The sequence below is a fragment of the Colletotrichum jinshuiense genome, chromosome 1, assembly GCF_051148585.1.
Source record: "Colletotrichum jinshuiense chromosome 1, complete sequence".
NCBI lineage: Eukaryota > Fungi > Ascomycota > Sordariomycetes > Glomerellales > Glomerellaceae > Colletotrichum > Colletotrichum jinshuiense.
The window spans coordinates 5,356,333-5,374,025 of record NC_139302.1 but is presented as its reverse complement, the minus strand read 5'-3'; the positions used below and the strand labels follow the sequence as shown (position 1 = coordinate 5,374,025).

At 49.8% G+C, this 17,693-nt stretch overlaps 5 protein-coding genes across 5 annotated transcripts; 3 read left to right on the top strand and 2 right to left on the bottom strand.

Annotated features, from left to right (window-relative positions):
* Positions 1–357: 357 nt before the first annotated feature.
* On the top strand, positions 358–1,982 carry EsH8_I_001395 (Zn(II)2Cys6 transcription factor; the record flags this gene model as incomplete). Its single annotated transcript, XM_083268808.1, has 4 exons — positions 358–652; positions 717–1,000; positions 1,069–1,193; positions 1,244–1,982. The coding sequence occupies 4 exons, from the start codon at positions 358–360 to the stop codon at positions 1,980–1,982; spliced, it is 1,443 nt and encodes a 480-aa protein (XP_083119246.1).
* A 3,840-nt stretch (positions 1,983–5,822) lies between these two features.
* Positions 5,823–6,473, bottom strand: EsH8_I_001394 (uncharacterized protein; the record flags this gene model as incomplete). Its single annotated transcript, XM_083268807.1, has 1 exon — positions 5,823–6,473. The coding sequence occupies one exon, from the start codon at positions 6,471–6,473 to the stop codon at positions 5,823–5,825; it is 651 nt and encodes a 216-aa protein (XP_083119245.1).
* Positions 6,474–9,542: 3,069 nt separating this feature from the next.
* EsH8_I_001393 (uncharacterized protein) lies at positions 9,543–9,938 on the top strand (the record flags this gene model as incomplete). Its single annotated transcript, XM_083268806.1, has 2 exons — positions 9,543–9,741; positions 9,838–9,938. The coding sequence occupies 2 exons, from the start codon at positions 9,543–9,545 to the stop codon at positions 9,936–9,938; spliced, it is 300 nt and encodes a 99-aa protein (XP_083119244.1).
* Positions 9,939–12,946: 3,008 nt separating this feature from the next.
* On the top strand, positions 12,947–14,681 carry EsH8_I_001392 (uncharacterized protein; the record flags this gene model as incomplete). Its single annotated transcript, XM_083268805.1, has 3 exons — positions 12,947–13,051; positions 13,117–13,934; positions 14,000–14,681. The coding sequence occupies 3 exons, from the start codon at positions 12,947–12,949 to the stop codon at positions 14,679–14,681; spliced, it is 1,605 nt and encodes a 534-aa protein (XP_083119243.1).
* A 953-nt stretch (positions 14,682–15,634) lies between these two features.
* EsH8_I_001391 (uncharacterized protein) lies at positions 15,635–16,411 on the bottom strand (the record flags this gene model as incomplete). Its single annotated transcript, XM_083268804.1, has 1 exon — positions 15,635–16,411. The coding sequence occupies one exon, from the start codon at positions 16,409–16,411 to the stop codon at positions 15,635–15,637; it is 777 nt and encodes a 258-aa protein (XP_083119242.1).
* Positions 16,412–17,693: the final 1,282 nt, after the last annotated feature.

Below are 17,693 nucleotides of genomic sequence, written 5' to 3'. Positions count from 1 at the left end.
AAGAGGCTCACTTTGATTGCCTTTGCTCCCATCCAGAGAATCGTTCGTTCCCCTTTACGAACGTGGAAGAAGACAGCCCTGCGATATCTTGGCACCTCCCAGACCTGCGGAGACTAGTCCTCTTTCGGTAGAAACACATGTTTGTCAGCACGCACAAAACTGGGGTTGGCAGGGGTTTGAGATGCTCGCGATAGGGACGGCGGCGACTAGTCCTCTTTCGGCCAGGGCACCGCGAGACGCAATACGCGGAGGCTTAACCCGTACCTTGCACCTCAGGCCATCTCCACCAACACTTCTCCCTCTTTTCGTTGCTCAATCTTACGAACCGTACCCGAAAACGACTCACTCTTTTTCAACATGCGCCAAACTCTCCGTCGGTCTTGTGCTGCTTGTGCGAAATCCAAACATAGCTGCGACCTTCGCACGCCGCGCTGCTCTCGCTGCATCAAGCGCAAAGTCCTGTGCGTCTATGCTAATGAACCCTTAACGGCACTGCCGGCAGCCACGGGCCGGGAAGATGGCGCAACATCATTAAGACCCGTCGACGGGTCAGGCACTTTGACAAACTACAGAATCGGATCTCTCGATCCCTTTGACTCATATCCGCAGACCAGACTCCCGCGAGAACAAGTTCAACGACTCATCCATAGCTGTATGTATATCCGTAGCTGCAGTCGAGTTCGTCGATCAGAACCTAGCTTATCAACCCCATGCAGTTCTCCACAAGATCGCTTTCCAATACTACCCTCTGGACCTTAACGCAAATTCAAACCCATTTCTCGTCTCTTGGTGGCCACTCGCCTTGGGTGACCCAGCACTATTTCACGTCTCGTTACAGACGGCATGTCTCGACGAGGAATTGTTGGCCCAGAAGGGTTTTCAATCGTCTGAGATTCTCATGGCCGACTCTGTCGCTTTACTCCGACGCAAAGTCGAAGACATGTCATTGGCTATACAGGATGGAACCATGAATTCCGTCATTACCTTGGCAGCTATTGAGGTGAGGCCAACACCCAAGCTTTCGCTGCTTTCGCATAGCTCATTATCGCTGACTTGACGACTCCCAAGTTTGGCAAAGGCAATATTAATGTTAGCGAAATGCATGTTGACGGAGTAAAGAGACTGGTCAACATGAGAGGTGGCATCAATTCAGTGAGGCAGACCAGTCCGCTCACCGCGAGAATGGTCAGCTGGTAAGTCACCCATCAATCACTCGAGGGCATCCTGTTTATATGCCCCATAGGGTTTCGATGATTGTTATGGGCCACCCTCAATTCGAAACCCAAGATGACATCGGCATTGGAGACGGCGTGCCTGCTCCCCCAGAATGGCAGTTGGACTCGACCACCTTCCTTGACAATTTATCCAAGCTCGGCGATATCGAAGTCGACTATGCAGTCAGGAATGTGTTGGTCCGTCTACGCTACATATTCAGGCGGGCGAAGCAAGTACCTCTGCAACCTACGCGACTTCATGACCTCACGTGTTTTGTGATACACCGACTCTTACTCTCAGCTTCGGGGACGACAACCCCCGAGTCGTCGCATACCGAGTGCATTCGCTATGCAACCATACTCTACATGTTTATCATCCAAGGGCCGACGTATTACTCGCATGCAGTCTTATTGAATACGATCCTCACTCGGTTCTTGGGACACCTTAAGGCAATGGAGTCTGAACTTCGAGTGTATGGCTCGCTTGATGTGTGGCTTCTTGCAGTCGGTTTGGTGGCCTCGACAGGCTCGGCCCACTACCGATGGTTTATGGAAAGAGCGCAAACCGTGAGTGCTTCCATGCAGCTGGCTGATTGGGAAAACGTACTCGAACATGTAAGGGACATCTTGTGGCTGGAAATACCTCAAGGTGATGATATCTTTCGGTCTCACTGGGATACTTTCCTTGACTGCTCGAGTCACAACTTGGAGCTGCCAGGTTTTATGACAGGGTCTCTTAACGACTGTTCAAGCAGGCAACTGCGGTAATAATGCCTGTCTATGGAGAAATCCAAACACAACTCGAGTCATATTGGTCTTCTTCTAGTTTAGGGGGAGCACTATGCCTCTGGTGCGTGTAAGCAGGCTTTACACACCAAAAATTTGCAGCTTTACGCATTTCTACAATACCCAATTAAAAGATAGAGGTGATGACATACACTTCCAAATCAAGTTGTTGACAAAGAATCAGAGCGATCGAAATCTGAGCTTCAAAGTTCGCTTACAGAGCCCGTTTGCCAGTCGCCTGTTACGACGTGTGTTGAAGGTGCAACCGCAGCATGCTTAATGGATTAAGAGGTAGGCTTAGTAGATTGGCTTGAGTGTTCAAGATTAAAGCTGTGTCATGACACCAATCCGACCACTAAATGGCTCTATTGCTTGCTTACCTAACACCGCTTTCCCTCGGGACAAATTCAAGGCTGTTCACGCTAGGCTCGGGGCTTTCTCACCCTGGCTCACTCCTATTCACGCTTAGCCACACGTTGTCTGGCCAAGCCTTCAGAGGCCCAAAACTGGTACCTTAACCGACCAATGTCACAGAAATAGGACGTCTTAGTTGATTGCGTCTATGTCTAGATTATTACTATGATACCTGGCCTCGTTCTACAGTACAACTCAATTGGTCCCAAATCTTGGGCACACAATTTACCAGTACAGCCTTTGGAGCAGCGCAAGATAGCCTATTATATTGTTTTGGGATAGTAAACGACGATGTCCTAGTACATTTTTTGGGATAAGATCCGATGCCCCAGCCTACAGGTATGATATTCCATAGTATACTATCAAATGATGTGATGCTACATAACTAACTTGAAATTTGGCATTCGTAGAACTAATGAAATGAGCTCTCACCGCCACCCCCACAGAGGCGAAGAAAGTGCCCCTTTCGAATCGCTCAGAAGCGTCCGTGCTACTCAACCCGGGCCTGAAGTAGAACGCTACGTTCTACGCAAGGACACCACTAAAATAAGGGCCCAAACACTATACCACACAGAATGATACGGTCTCGAAAGTCCAACTCGCCCCATCTAAAACAGTCCAGGTCCGGCGACATTGGGATTAACACGGTGACTAGGCTGTAAGTGCCAGGGCAAATGCCGAGAGGGGAGAGGGGCATCACATTATATTATAAGATGTTGTCTACTTATAATAGGAGTTCCGTATGTTAGACGATGGTAGAAACATATGCCCTTCCGCCCCGCTAGACCCAGCCCCCCCCTGGCTCATTCGTACCGGCAAATCTTTTCTTTCTGACTTCTGTTCCAGCTCTTCTTGTTTTCTCCTGTTCTCTTCTAGTTTTCTCTTGTTCTCTTCTTCCTGCTCTTTTTGCTTCCTCCTCTGCTCTTCTTCTTTCCTCCTCTGCTGCTCTTCTTTCCTCCTCAGCTCTTCTTCGTGTTCTTTTTTATTCTTCCACTCTTTGTGTGATTGATCCAGGAGCTTGCAGACCTCCACTTGGCCACGTTCAGCCGCATACATCCAAGCAGTCTTACGTGATTTGCTTTCCTTGTTGGTGTCTGCGTGCGCTGTAGTTATTAGAAACCTTACAATCGAATCGTGGCCATTCTCCGCCGCGTACGAGAGCGGCGTTCGAGAGACGTTGTCCGCCAAATTGGCGTTCGCTTCCCCTTCATGGAACAGAAGCTCCACAACCTCCTTATGACCGTTTCTGGCTGCTGCCAGTAGCGGTGTTTCTTCGCGCAAGCCTTGTTGGTTGACGTTGACCCTCTCAAAGAAAGGAAGAAGTCTTACAATCCTCTGCCCCCTCGTCTTCATCAACTCCTCAACAACGCTTTTGTTCCCATTGCTTGCAGCCCACCACAGTGCCGAGTTAGAGTGTTCATCCGTCGCATTAACGTCGGGGGTTGGTTTTTCCTGCAGTATATGCCTCACTACCTCCTTAACTCCAAAGTACGACGCTATCATCAAAGAAGTGAACTTGGGAACGTGAAAGAAGCGTTCCTTCTTTGTCAACCAGTAGTAGTGGAACCATAGCAAGCACCCATGCTGATCAACATTGCAAATCTCCAGAAGGTGGCCGATCATTTCGTCGGAGGCACCTGAGGGGGAATCTCTGGCGTGATCAGCCCAGTAGTTGGCTGAATAATCGAAAAATTCGTGCTCGTCGGCATATCTCTTGAGTGATTCAACATAAATCTTGAGCGAATTTGGTTTGTCCAGCTTCTGTGCGAGTGAAGGCTCTATGGTTTTGCCGGCAGTCCGGAGATACGCAACGCAAATCTCCATAAGAATGTGGTTTGATCCACATGACCATAATGAAGACTCCCATTGCCGGATGACTGACTGCTCATGGTTCGGCCTCAGAGGACGTTCGGCTTCCGAAACCAAGAACTCCTTCGCGGTTTGGTGGATCAGGTAAATCTTGGAGTCGAGGATAGTAACAAATAGACCGCAGAAATCTCTAATTGTTTCTTGAAACCTGTCTTCTCGTCCCGGTTTGGGATGTCTTGATAAGTCCTGCCTCCGTTCATATGTAGCGAATGCTATGTCCATCTCCTTCAAAGTCAGGGGTCTTGCAGCTGCAACAACAATGTGCAGCAATATCTTTGCCTTTTCAGGATCAGTGCTCTTACTTAGAATCTTTTCATATGCCTTTTGAACTGTGTCGGGAAGAGTTTTGAAAAACTTGACCAGACTGGCTTGCGATATGCCTGGCATCCTTCGTATCATTTCGCATACAAGATGGACCCAGAGATACGTCCGGTTTGGCGCAGTAGTGATCTTGTCCCGTATGAGATCTGTTTCCGCCTTGTCGAGTTCTTTTTCTTTTCTGATGTCTTCCACCGTTGCGTTGGCGAATATATTAATATCCTTTGCAATCTCGTCTATTTGGGTACGTTCTTCCCCGCTGATATGAATGTTGTCTTCCCAGGATCGAAAACTTTGTTTAACAGAGCTATACGGTCGACTGGTGAAGAGAAATTTGATGCCTCGGACTTTTTCGAGACTTTTTAGAGAGTTGATCAATTGGGTCCGTCCTGAGCCCTCGCATTCGTCGAGAGCATCCAGAATACAGATGATCTCCCCAGTCTTATTGGATTCGGCGATGCTGACGAGAACATCCCAGAGTTCGACGAACGAGTTGAATTGTTTCTCTCCAAGTCTTTCGAGTGATTTGAGTACGTCGTTTGAGAAGAGGTGAGAGCAATCGCTCAGGAGTTGATAAAGAAGGGACCTTAAGGCGCTTGATGAAGTTCTCTGGTCATCGGAATCGTCTTTGAAGAAAAAGTAGATGATTTTGGAAGATCTCTCTCTGATAGGTAGCACTTCATCCACCAAGTACCTTGCAAGGACCGACTTTCCACAACCAGGGTCTGCAGATACCCAGAGTGTTGTTGATTTGGGTTCGCTTTTGAGCCAGCTTTGAAACTTTTCATGCTCTATGAGCCACAAGCATGTGCCTTGAATAGCTTTTGAGTTCCTGTCTTTGTGATCTCGATATGAAGAAGAATTAAGCCTTCGGAGAATTCTTTTCTTGTTTTTCTCAATATCATCTAAGCAATGCCAATTATTAGTTACTAGTTGGATACATAGAGACATTGGTGATAGGAATTTACACGAAGGAAAGGTCAGGCATCAGAAGAGTTTGAAGTTAGCTAACTGGAGAGATACATTAATGACCCATCAACTGAAATACAACGTGAACCAAAATAACAGTAAGTTTCCAATAAAAGTGGATACTGTAGCGTTCTCAAGTAGCAGCTAACGCATTGCTTGTCTTAGACATTGTGTCAATCACTACCAAGTAATCATTTCCTACTGAACCTAGCCTGCAGCAAGATAAAACTGAGGCCAAAAATGCGCCCTGTACTAACCTGAGTTGGAACTCGAGGATGAGAAATGAACGGTAGAATTGCCTCCAATGATGTGCCCAGAACCATAGTGGGCCTTATTGTGGTCGCCCTTATTAAAATTGTAATACGCGCTGCCTATCTCGCCGTGGTTGATGCTTTGGACAATTTTCGCCTCGTGCATCTCGTCGTCAGAAGACTGCAAATTTTTGAGGTCTTCGATCGCGGCCTCCAGTCTCTCAACGTGTGCTGTTGTTGCTGTCTTCATGATCCGATGGCATGCTATGGAGTGGACGCTTTCAAGTATCTCCTTCATGAGTTCTTCCACGCGAGCCTTTTTTCCTTGAGCCTTGACGATTGTAAAATATTTGTCCCTGACTGAAGCAGGATCTTCGGGTTCAAGCTTCTTGAGGATTTCTTGAAGCCCTTCGGCCTTCTGTTCGCAAGTTTTGACCACCTGCTTGAGCGCTTCAATGTCCGGCTCTCCTACATCTTCAGGGTGATAATTTTCCTTCGCCTCTTTCAGCGTCTCGAGGACGAGTGGGAGCCCTTTCTCCAGTTTCTGGAAAGCTTGCGGTAGCCGCTTGATACCTCTGATGCCTTTGTAGGTTGCTTCCGCAGCTGTCAAGAGGGCGATGACACTGGCGATGATGCTCAGGGGATCAGCCATGATTGATAGCGCCGTGTAAGAACAATAATGAAGTTTGGCGTGATATGAATATATGGCGCGGACACGAGGTAGAAGTGTGGGGCTGGGCACCCAACGAGGGGCGTTCCTGGTTCGAAAAAGAGATTCGAACTGGAGATTTCGCTTCAAAATAGGTCCAATATCAATGTAAACCAAGAATTCAGAGGATCAACGAAGTTATGAAGAGTCAGGTTGAAGCTTACGAATCGCGACACTGCAAGAAGATGAGAAGTGGACGCAGGGAAAACAGAGAGAAGAAAGCAGAAATTAGGTTGGTTGAAGGTACTCCGTAGAGAGCTACCCCATTTCACTAACGCATTTTCCACACCGGAAGGCATTATTGGGCAGCAATGTAGCGTCTGCCTGCGCTTCACCATGTCTTAAGCGAGATGACATATGACAAACGTGGTGCCATATCCTCCAATGATTTCGTTTTCCACACACCATCACAAGACGCCCAGAGCCTCGGTGAGGCTAGGTCTGCGTGGCAATGCAGGCCGAACATGTCTCCAGAGCTTTCAGTCTCGTTTGCGCAGCCTCAATCACACCCTGGTACTTTTCGGTGACTGGGGTCTTCCCTGTCATGATTACCCACTTTAACATGTGCCTTCAGTTAGGACGGGCACCCTTCATTAGTTTGTTGTGCTCAATGCTAGGCATACTGTATCCCTTTTACTCACTCTTCTTAACCACAATGAGGGCCGAAATTGCCCAGATACGTCAGCAACTTCAGGAAATACAACAACGTCGCAAGGAAGCTAAAGAACGTGCACAAAAATTGCAACCACAAGCACTTCAAGCTAATCTCCTGGTTTGCCACTTCCTCAGACATATATAAGAACATTGCAAGCAAAACTTCGTACAAAACTCGTCATACTATACAAGCAATCAATAATGCCAGAAGTAAGTAGGTTTCGACCAGAACATAGTCCCTAAACGTAGTTGTTACAAGCTGACACTGTGTCCATTTCGAGTACCGAGTCTGGCCATAGGAGATCAAATCTGAGCTCCTGCCCAGCCCTATGACCATGAGCTCGGTGAATACTACCATCAGCTCAGGCTAACCCACCTTGACTCGGGATAGCTCAGACTAGCCCACCCTAAGCTCAGTTAGAATCATGTTGGCTTACCCGTAACTCACCCTTAGCTCAACCCAGCTCAGGCCAGCTCAGGCCAAAGCAGCATCGACTTAGTCCTAAAGATAGAAGGGGAAATTATGAAGATCTTTTTTTGGGGGTCGTGTTCTGACTGTACTAGAAACCCTCAGTGAAATTTTGCTGCAGCTATTAAAGTCTGTCCGTAGCAATAATATTGCTCCTCATTTTGATGAGTTCGTGTCCCAGGCTGATAGTCTGATAGAGGATGGCGTTGAGTGAAATCGCAGTAGAGACTCCCAGTGAAACATTCTAGATGCTTTCCCTGGTTATAAAGTACAGAAAAGTTGTCGTCGTCGCCTTTCTATCGCTATATATGTCTTTAGGGCTCTATTACGACGCTCAATTAACATGAAGTCTGGGGTTGTTGATATTTATGTGCCATTTTGGGCATTTTTTTGGTCCAGTGTGATTTGACCAAATCAAGAACGAACATCAAAAAGCTCTGACGGTCTCTACGCTGAGTACCACTGTTGGTATCACAGGATACCCGTACGGGTGGAAGATCGATCAAGAGCAAAACTGGCACTGTATTCTGTAGTTGTAGATTTAGAAGGAAGCAAAGAGAGGCAGCCAGCGGAAGCAGCAGTTGTGAAGTTATCACCGTTGGCGGCCCGGAGGTAGAATCTCCAGGCCTGACCGCTGCATCTTCCCGCGGCCTTACCGCCTGCCCGTATTCTGGCTGGGTAATCCAACAACTACTGTACTAGTATGAGTAAAGATATCAGGTTGAACCCCCGAAGGATGAAATTTCGGGTGCAGGGCGAGTCGACATGGAGCGTCCCAAATTCCTTTAAGTACTCATCACTATGCAAGGTACATGCTTTGAAGAATTACTGAGTACCGGAGTTTATGTACTCCTCGGAAAAGAAGCAGACTTTGAACTTCATCGTCGCGACTAACGGAGATGTACGACCTCAATATCCTATGGAGCCCATACTGTACCGAACATCCGTTGAAAATGAAGGAAATAGTCACGATGCGGCCGTGATACTTGCGAAGACTGGCGTCGAGACAGCAAATATTCTCCCAACTTCGTCGCGACCCATTGCACCATAGCTACGATACATTGTGTAGTGCACATGTGAGCTTGGAATAGCAGTCCGACTTCGTTGGGCAGTTCTACTACCATGGAAATGCAAAGAAATCAGGCTGAGAGACCCCAATAAGTACACCCGATTGCGGTATCCAGCCAAATTCGTCGAAGATACTTAATGTGGCGGGATTTAAATGGCAGGGCGGCAGCTTCCGATGCCTCTTGTGATCGGCCAATACCCGTCCTCATTTCCCTGGACTTTTTTCTTATGATTCCCTCATAGCCGTATCATCGGAGGGACACCCCTGCTTCCTTTCCTCTTGTTGGAGGGAGGGAGGGAGACTCCGAGGCAGGGGCACATGGGCAAAGGTGGCTTCAGTGCCGCGTGAATGACGGCTGCCCCAAGCGGGATAGATCCTGTCTTAGCCGGCACCAGTAAGACGGGTTCGACTTTGTTCCCGCCCAGACGGCCCAATCCGCAGCGTTCTCCCTGGTGGCGTACCTCTGCCTCCCGTGGCTGGAACCAAGTTGGTGTGGCTAGTGACGTCACGATGAAGACGTCACGGTCATCTTCAACCATGCGCCGTCAGCTCCTACCGCCGCTCGGGTTAGGCAGGTCTCAGGCGCATCGCGTCACCTGGACGTTGTGATCCCCGCGCATGCACCTTAAAATCGAACGGTGCGTCCAGGCCTTCTTTAGACTTTGAAGCTGTCAGAAGCTCTAAAAGCACACAATCTCCTGTCGCATCTTCTCGTTCTTACCCAGCGTTCGCATACGAAATTGCAAATAACACTCCATACATAATCGCATACCAATCGACAGCACGCACGCAAACGTACCATCCGAATACAGCTGCCACCATGTCGTTGACTAAAGCCATCCAAGACCTCTTCAACAGCTTCTACGAGCTCATCGCCTCCATCTTTTCGGCCTTCTACCACGTCCTGCAGACCGTCCTCAACGCCATCATCGGCTTCTTCACCGGAGTCGTCAACCTTATCACCGATGTGTTCGCGGGTGCGGTGGATGTCGTCGGCGGAGTGGGCAAATTTGTCTTGAGTCAGTTCCGTTCCGTTGCGGGCGGCGGTGGCTTCTCAGCCCCCCGCATCCCTTTGATGCGTGCACTGGCGGATACTAACAGGGATTGCGCAACAGGCAACATTGTCATCATCAGCATCATCGCCGGTGGCGGCTACGCCTACACCCGATACACGGCCCACGGAAGACAGGTCGCTGCCGGCAAGAAGACGGCCTAGTTGGAGCGAGCAATTCTTCCGGGAGACGCAGTGGTTCGGGCAAATGTATGCCGGAGGGTGGCGGCAGTTGATAACAAGCTTTCGGGGCGATGAACATTAAATCGGATGAACGCGCAGGGGGGATTGAGTAAAACCTCGGCGCCGGTGTCTGCAGGACGACACCATCCTCTTGCCGCTTGATTTTATTTCTTTTCGAGCCAGATACCACAGTTATTAGTTTCTAAATCACTCTACAACCACTACCACGCCCGCTGCCCTTGTCATTTACGCCGTCGCAATGCTGGACCTGGCTCCGCATTGTTGTCGTCTTGGGCCTCTCCGTCCCGCCGAGATTCCGCAGCGGATCCCAAATCGGTACGCAGCAAGCTCATCATGGCAAGATGGCCGAGCGGTCTAAGGCGCCAGCTTCAGGTCAACCTGTCCTGCTGGTGTGGAAACACGCGCGAGTTCGAATCTCGTTCTTGTCATTAATACTTTTGCCTCCCTTCGCTCTGCGGTCCCGTTTGCCGGTTCCTGTTCTTGAGACTTTGGCGCAGCTGCTTCACTTCCAAGCCCTGTTGTCTAACAGTTGGCTGTCGACAGCATGGCCGTTTGAGCTGGCTTGTTTTTGGTTATATAGTAATTATACAGCCTGGAAAATGCGATGGTGACTGTGGCCATAATGTGCCCAAAATACATTTGTGAGAAACGATTTACCGGACGATGCGCAGGATTCTGACGGGAGGATTGTTGCGGGCCATGCAAAGCTTCGGCCATCTCTTGGCGCTTGTGGGTACGGCCTTGGCCCTTTGCAATTGTGGTGATTTGGTTGCTGCCAGACAGACCCCGGGAGCTTGGAAGACCCCGTCCGCCGATGGTCGCAGTCGGCAGTACTATACAACACGTGGGTTTGGTCGATCGAATCCGGTCATCGGCCCTCTCGCCCAGCACATCAACTCTGGCAGTACCCATTCACACACGACACTGCGAAAGGACCCCGCCGAAACGACGTCAGTGCCCATATGCAATGACCTGCGGTTCCCTTGTCGTAGTCCACGTTGTCTCCAGCAACGGTTTCTGTTATTAAAGGTCTTTTAACCGTGGATGGGCGACGGGTTGTGGCCAGACGCCAGCTGCGACGAGTCGGCTCGGACGCCCACATCGTGACCGGTGGAGAGTGAATTAAGGGCAGGACTAGCATTGTTGCTCCACTTCAGCCCACCACGTAATGCTTCCATGAACAGCCAAATACTTTCTCTTAACATCAACATCCGATATGGTGTAGTGGCCAACATGATGCCCTCTCATCATTGAGAGGAAAGGCATAGCCCCGAGTTCGATTCTCGGTTTCGGAAGAGACACATGGAGTGACCCACTCTTTTAACCTCACTGAGGTTGTTCTTTTGCGTCCTGACCTCGAGATTGAATATTTTGCCCAAATCACACACTGTTCGAAGGAGCAGGAGGTTTATTATTATATATGCTGGACGTACGAGTACGGCGACTATACCGGACTACCTACCTTTAACACGACATCATTCTAGCTCGTAAAGAGCAGACTAAGCCTCTTTGCCCTGATAGTACCGAGGGCTTGGGGCTGAAGCGTTGAGCCTAAGCTCAAGGGGACCACTACCGCCGTCGGTGCAGCCAAAATCACCGATCCATTGTCGAAAAGAAGAAAGCTTGGTTTTTTTGCTGAAGAAACAGGGGGCTGATACGCAGCTTGGGTACCCCCCGCCAATGCTGTCGATAGAACCCACTACAGCGGAAATCGCCGCTTGGGCTTGACAATTATGTTTGCCGACGTTGCATCGCTCTGTAACACCATTTCCGCTTGTTTCGGTAGGTTTTGGCGGTGTCAACTCTACAGACCACCTGTACCTACTCCGTACACGCATACGCAAACCTCTTCTTGGTTGCTACACTACGAAAGGTGGGCCTACCCATAGGATTATGATCAGCAAGTGGTGTAGCTGACTGGAACCTTCAGATCCACCCGTCAATAGCCGCCGGGCAGAATAGGAGCGAGCATGTGTCTGGTATCGAATCTCTGTCGTGACTTCAATGCGTATTCAACAATGCGTTAAGAGAGGCAGATTCCTACTGACGCGCTCTTCGTGAGCAGCCCAATTGCCCTCGCAATGTCGTGCCATGGAGAGCAATGTGTGCCACAACCAAGTAGAACAGAAACAAAACCTCTGATGTCCTTGAGAGAAGCTTACGTTCCTTGTTTCGCTTCGGACGCAGACCGGCGGACTTCCACCCACATCCCGCCTAGATATTCTCCGCAGCGACAACATGCCACCCAATACTGCGCAGAGTGTGGTAAAATTCTTCGGCTTCATCCCACATTTGGTGAGGGGAATCATCCTGCCCTGCCGGTGGGCGGACCGGACCGTTTTGACAAAGCAAAGGGAATCCCTTGGGCGTTAACTGGCTAGGCAGAAGCATCGCAAGGGACACTAGACCGAGAACGAGACGAGGAGGGTCCGGCGTCGCTTCTGACCACCCTTTCATCATCAGCCCATCCGGGAACATGCTGCATAGCGTTACTCAGTTCACCCGGCCACCCTTGCAGCAGCAGGCCTTGTTCCAATCCGCACCCCGTCAAATCTGTGCAATCATCTTATCAGATCATCTAATCTGATGTGCTTGGATCCACTGTAAAGCCAAGCCCGCAGCTCGTCTTACACCCCTCCCCAGCAGGACGCGCGCTGATGTGAAGACGATCACCTCCCGGGGCTGGTCACTATTGGAAGCCTACATGTCACCCTTGCTTGCTAAAGAAAGAGAAGAGGCATTTTTTAAATATTTTTTTACCTTCTTGCGCGGGAATGCGACATTACGTAGACGCTGGGATTGATAGGTCGTGGGTAGATCAGACCCTAATACCCCGCCATCTCTTCACCATGTGATGTTTTCTCTCGCGCCGGGCGGCAGGAAGGGTTTTCTTTTTCTCTTTTTTTGTTTTCCCTTCTCTTTGTCATCTCTTGGGCACGGTTGGAGAACCCAATCACGAGCTGTTCACCATGTTTGGCGTATCGAACTGGCTTATCGCGGCCAGCGTGGCTATAGCCACGGCCATCTATTGGATCTTCAAGGCCCTGTATATGCGGACCAGATTCCGCGGCCTGGTACGCGCAAACTCTTCCTTTTCCAATTGCTGTATCAAAGGGCGTTGCGATCTGACACTGAATAGCCTCAACCGCCAAAACACTCGTGGATATGGGCTCACACTCCCATCTGGGAGGAGCTGGCGGCGACGCTGCCGCTCTTCACCCACCCCCAGCACATTTACACCATAATGGCGCAAAAGTACAATCTTGGCGGCATCTTCTACGTGGACATGTGGCCCTTTGTGGAGTCGCAGGTCATCATCACCGACCCGGATGCCGCCCAGCTCGTCCTGACTACGAACCCGTACCCCAAACACCCGACCATTGAGCAGTTCCTCCGCCCCTTCACGGGCAAGGACAGCATCGCGGCGTCCAACGGCGAGCGCTGGAAGTACAACCACCGCATGGTCGGCTCCGGCTTCACCCCGACGTACGTGAAGCCCATGGCCGGCATGATTGCCGAGCAGGTCCTCATCTTCCACGAGCGGCTGCGCGGCTTCTCCGAGTCCGGAGAGCAGTTCAACATGGAGGAGGAGGCGGCCAAGACCATCTTCGACGTCGTCGGAAAGATCGTCTTCGGTGTCTCCCTTGAGGCGCAGAGGTCCGGGTCCCCCCTCTTGGCGGACCTGAGAGCTTCCATCAACCCGGCCACTACGTTTATCGGTACTTGGAACCCCTGGACGAAGCGCAAGGCCCAGAAGAGCTTGCAGGAGCTCAAGGACCGCGTGAAGAACACCCTGGCCGACGAGATGAAGGAGAGGCTCCGGATTCTCCAGGACGAGAAGGAGTTGCCGTCGAGGAGACAGGTAAAGAGTGTGCTCGACAGGATCGTTCTCGACAGAATCCAGAGTGCGCCTGGCGCGACTCTTGACGATGAATTCATCGACACCGCCGTCACCAAGTAAGTCCCTACACATCCGGTGCAGATGCTCTCTCGGTTTGAAAACGGTCACTAACACGAACCAGCCTGAAAGCCCTTCTCCTCGGAGGCCACGGCACCACCACGGACACCTTCACCTGGGTCACCATGTTCCTCTCCCTGTACCCCGACGTCGTCGCCCGCCTCCGCAAGGAGCACGACGACCACTTCTCCCCGGACCTCGACACCACCGTCGAGATGCTCGTCGCGAACCCGACCAAGACCAACGACCTGGACTTCACCAACGCCGTCATCAAGGAGACGCTCCGCTTCTTCCCCATCGGCTTCACCATCCGCCAGGCGCCCAAGGGCGTCACGCACCTCGACTGGAACGGCCGCCGCTGGCCCGTCAAGAACCTCATGGTCATCCCCTGCGCGCACTCGACGCACATGGACCCCAAGGTCTGGGGCGAGGACTCCAAGAGCTTCCGCCCCGACCGGTTCCTCGGCGAGGACGCCAAGGACATGCACCGCTTCGCGTGGCGGCCCTTTGAGCGCGGCCCCAGGGCGTGCATCGCGCAGGACCTGGCCATGGACGAGTTGCGCATCCTGCTGCTTCTGACGGTGAGGTGGTTCGACTTTGAGACGGTTGTCAACGGCACCACCCAGAGAGTCGACTACATGGACCTCGACCACAAGGTTGGCGACTTGGCTTTCCAGATGGTTGGCATGGAGGCGAGGCCGAGACACGACATGAAGATGAAGGTGCATCTGAGGGAGAGGAAGTAGGCAACGATAACCTGTCTGCAAAGTTTATCGGGGGTTTCCTTGAAAGCTGAAAGAGTCCAGGGCTACTTTGACAAGAATAACTATTCTGAAGTCTGATTTAAATGAATGTACGAGACTATGCACTCTTGGCTAAGGTAGAACATTGTGGGGGATAGAGACACAAAAGGGAAATACCATGGTACATAGCTCTATCTTTTGCGTGAAAGAATGATGATTATTTCTGGCAATTTCGTTTGCACTGTGGTACCGAGATTGGTTATGTTTGCTTCATTGTAGCTGTCTACTTGAATCCCTAGTCACAGCCAAACACATGCTTGGACTCGAAAGCAAATGTTTGACTAACCGCTTCCTTGTATTAGATCGTCTTAGTGTCCTTGATTCCTCTTGAGACATATGTGAATCTCTACTCCGGTAACCACAAATACGGTTATCATTTTCGCCGTCCTCCCTATAACTTAGATTCTAATCGGATGGGTCCCATGTGCTTTGCCCTTCTAGTGAGCATCTACTCTCTTAGACAGAAAGTCATGCTTTGATCTGAACAGGGAGGACGGGGCTATTGCATTGTTGCCCAGTGGTCACCTACGCTGCAAATGTACGTCCAGACGGACAACTGGAAAGTTTCGTGAGAATGCAAAGAAAGAAGTATTAAAACTGTATCTCCGTCTTCCGATATCTGATCAAATCTAAACTGCTCTGATCAAACCTAAAGACACGTTGATGACCAAAGAAATAACAGGATGGTTGGTGTAGTCAGGGGTAAAGTGGCCCTGCTGCTTACATGCTTCTGGGCTGCGTGGGTTGAGCCCTGCCCATTCCAATACCACCTACAATAACGGCTAGGGGTAATGTAGCCCTATCTTCTACATTGGCATAGGTCATGGTGCTGAACTCTGCCCAAGTTTGCTATCCTTTTTGTGCTAGATCAGGAGGTTTTCGCCGACTCCAAAGCCTCACTCCTCACGGGGGAGTATACCGATCGAGTTATCAATGTTCACCCAATCCATAACGCCAAATAGGGCGTCACTCGAGCTTGACCGGGAGAAACAGGGCTGGATAGTCTCGGTATCCTCAAGACGCCCCTGCCACCATAGTCCATTGCCTTCGTTAACAGTTTTAAGATAACCTCGTTTGTTGCTCTGAAGCCAGGACTGGCCGGCTCTTTGCCGAGAAGCTCTGTTGGAACCGCCGTAGAATTGTAACGAGATGGCGGCGTACTCCCCTTCCTCCTTGATCGAGGTCAATCCACCACCACAGATGGATGTATTGATGTCCTCGGAAGAAGAAGTAGACCATGTCTCCTCGTCTTCCGGCACTTTCTCCTCGCAGAACACATCAGAGGACGACTCTCCCCAAACTGTATGATAAATAACTTCGGCACAAACTTCGTTAACACCACACTGTTCGTGTATGTCCAACCCGACTCGCGTGTTGGGGATGTACTCTTGGCATTCGACGAGGTAGTTGATATCATCCTGGCATGTTGCTCTATGAAGTTTGTATTGCTGGACAATGGTGCGTCCTCGGTTTTGGCCTGCGTTGCCGCAGGTTACTTGACCAAGGTTTCCGCGGCGAAAAGGAATAGCACGAGTAGCTACATCATTCCCCGCGGACTGATTGAGAGGAAGGCCTGTCGTGTTCAGGATATTGATCCCGCGTATCGATGTGTCGAGGATGACGTTGGCCATTGCGCAAGTAGCGTATACAAATACAATAAAATAATGTGCCATTTTGAGTATTGTTCCGATGCAAATGATAGAAAATATAGAGACAGATGAATAGGGGCGTGTGGATTGTTTTGTATGAACGTAAAGTTGATTCAAGCGTTATAGTTCTGAAACGAATTGACTTGGTAGGTAAAGATGTCGGTTTGGAATAGGTTTAGATGACCGAAATGCCGTGGCTTTATACAATGTAGGGAATTTGAACTATGCAGACGTGGGCTTAAGCAAGATCATCCGAACCCCTTTCGTCGTCAATTTCGTATAACCAGGCTCTATCCATCTACTGCCGCGCCCTCCGATAAATGTGTCGAGATTGTAGCCATTATTGAAGAGGTTCAAGGACAACCCTCACATGGTTATTCCCCCATTTTTTCCGTAATTGCCCATCAGACATATTCCACCTTCGGGAGCCGTATCCGGCGTTCTATGATTCTCACCTACGCCGTGTTTTCCGATTGTTGCCCACTTTACTACCGGAATTAATCTGCATTACTGGCTAAACTTTGCGAGCAAGATATCCCTTTGAAAAAAGAATGTGGAAACTAAGCTAAACATCGCTCCTACTGACGTTGTTATGTTGACAAAACAGACATGAAGGTTAGTTCTCTGAGATTCTGAATATCGTAAATTATGTACGGGTCACACTATCTTTTTCATTCCAGATATTCTTTTTTTTTTTTTTTACTGTTATTAGATTCGCAATCATTAGGATATCGCGGCTGATACCTCAGACGGGTCAGAATAGGTATCTCAAGTGTGATCGTAGTCTGGAAAACTCTAATCAGGCGGAGGATAGAGGGCATACACCTTTACCACTGCAAAACCATATGTTAAGCAGCTGAATGCAGCTCTTGAATTGTGGATCGCAGATCGGCTTATACTGTACGATAAATTACTATAATAATTGCTGGCGCCGAAACGGAAAACCTACGGAACTCTAGTTGCCGAGTCCCGGAGCTAACCCAGACACAAGGAATGCTGCCTGTTCGGGCAATCCATGAGTGGTGTAAGATAAGACGACATTAGAGCTAAACCACTTATGATTGCTGCTGCTCTCATGAGCGCCTCAATATGCTGCCTCGAGAGTCTCATGACTTTTCAACCCCTGTCTTGAATCACTCATGGTTAGCCTAATATATTCTAGTAGAATCTACCAAAACAGGCAGCTAAGTGAAAGTATGTCACTGCTTGTGTAATGGTCCGACCCTAGAGTTTGGTTTAATGAACAGGTAACTCAAGTGAATGTATCGAAAGCTAAAAAAAGAAAAACAAAATCTAAGGTGGATCG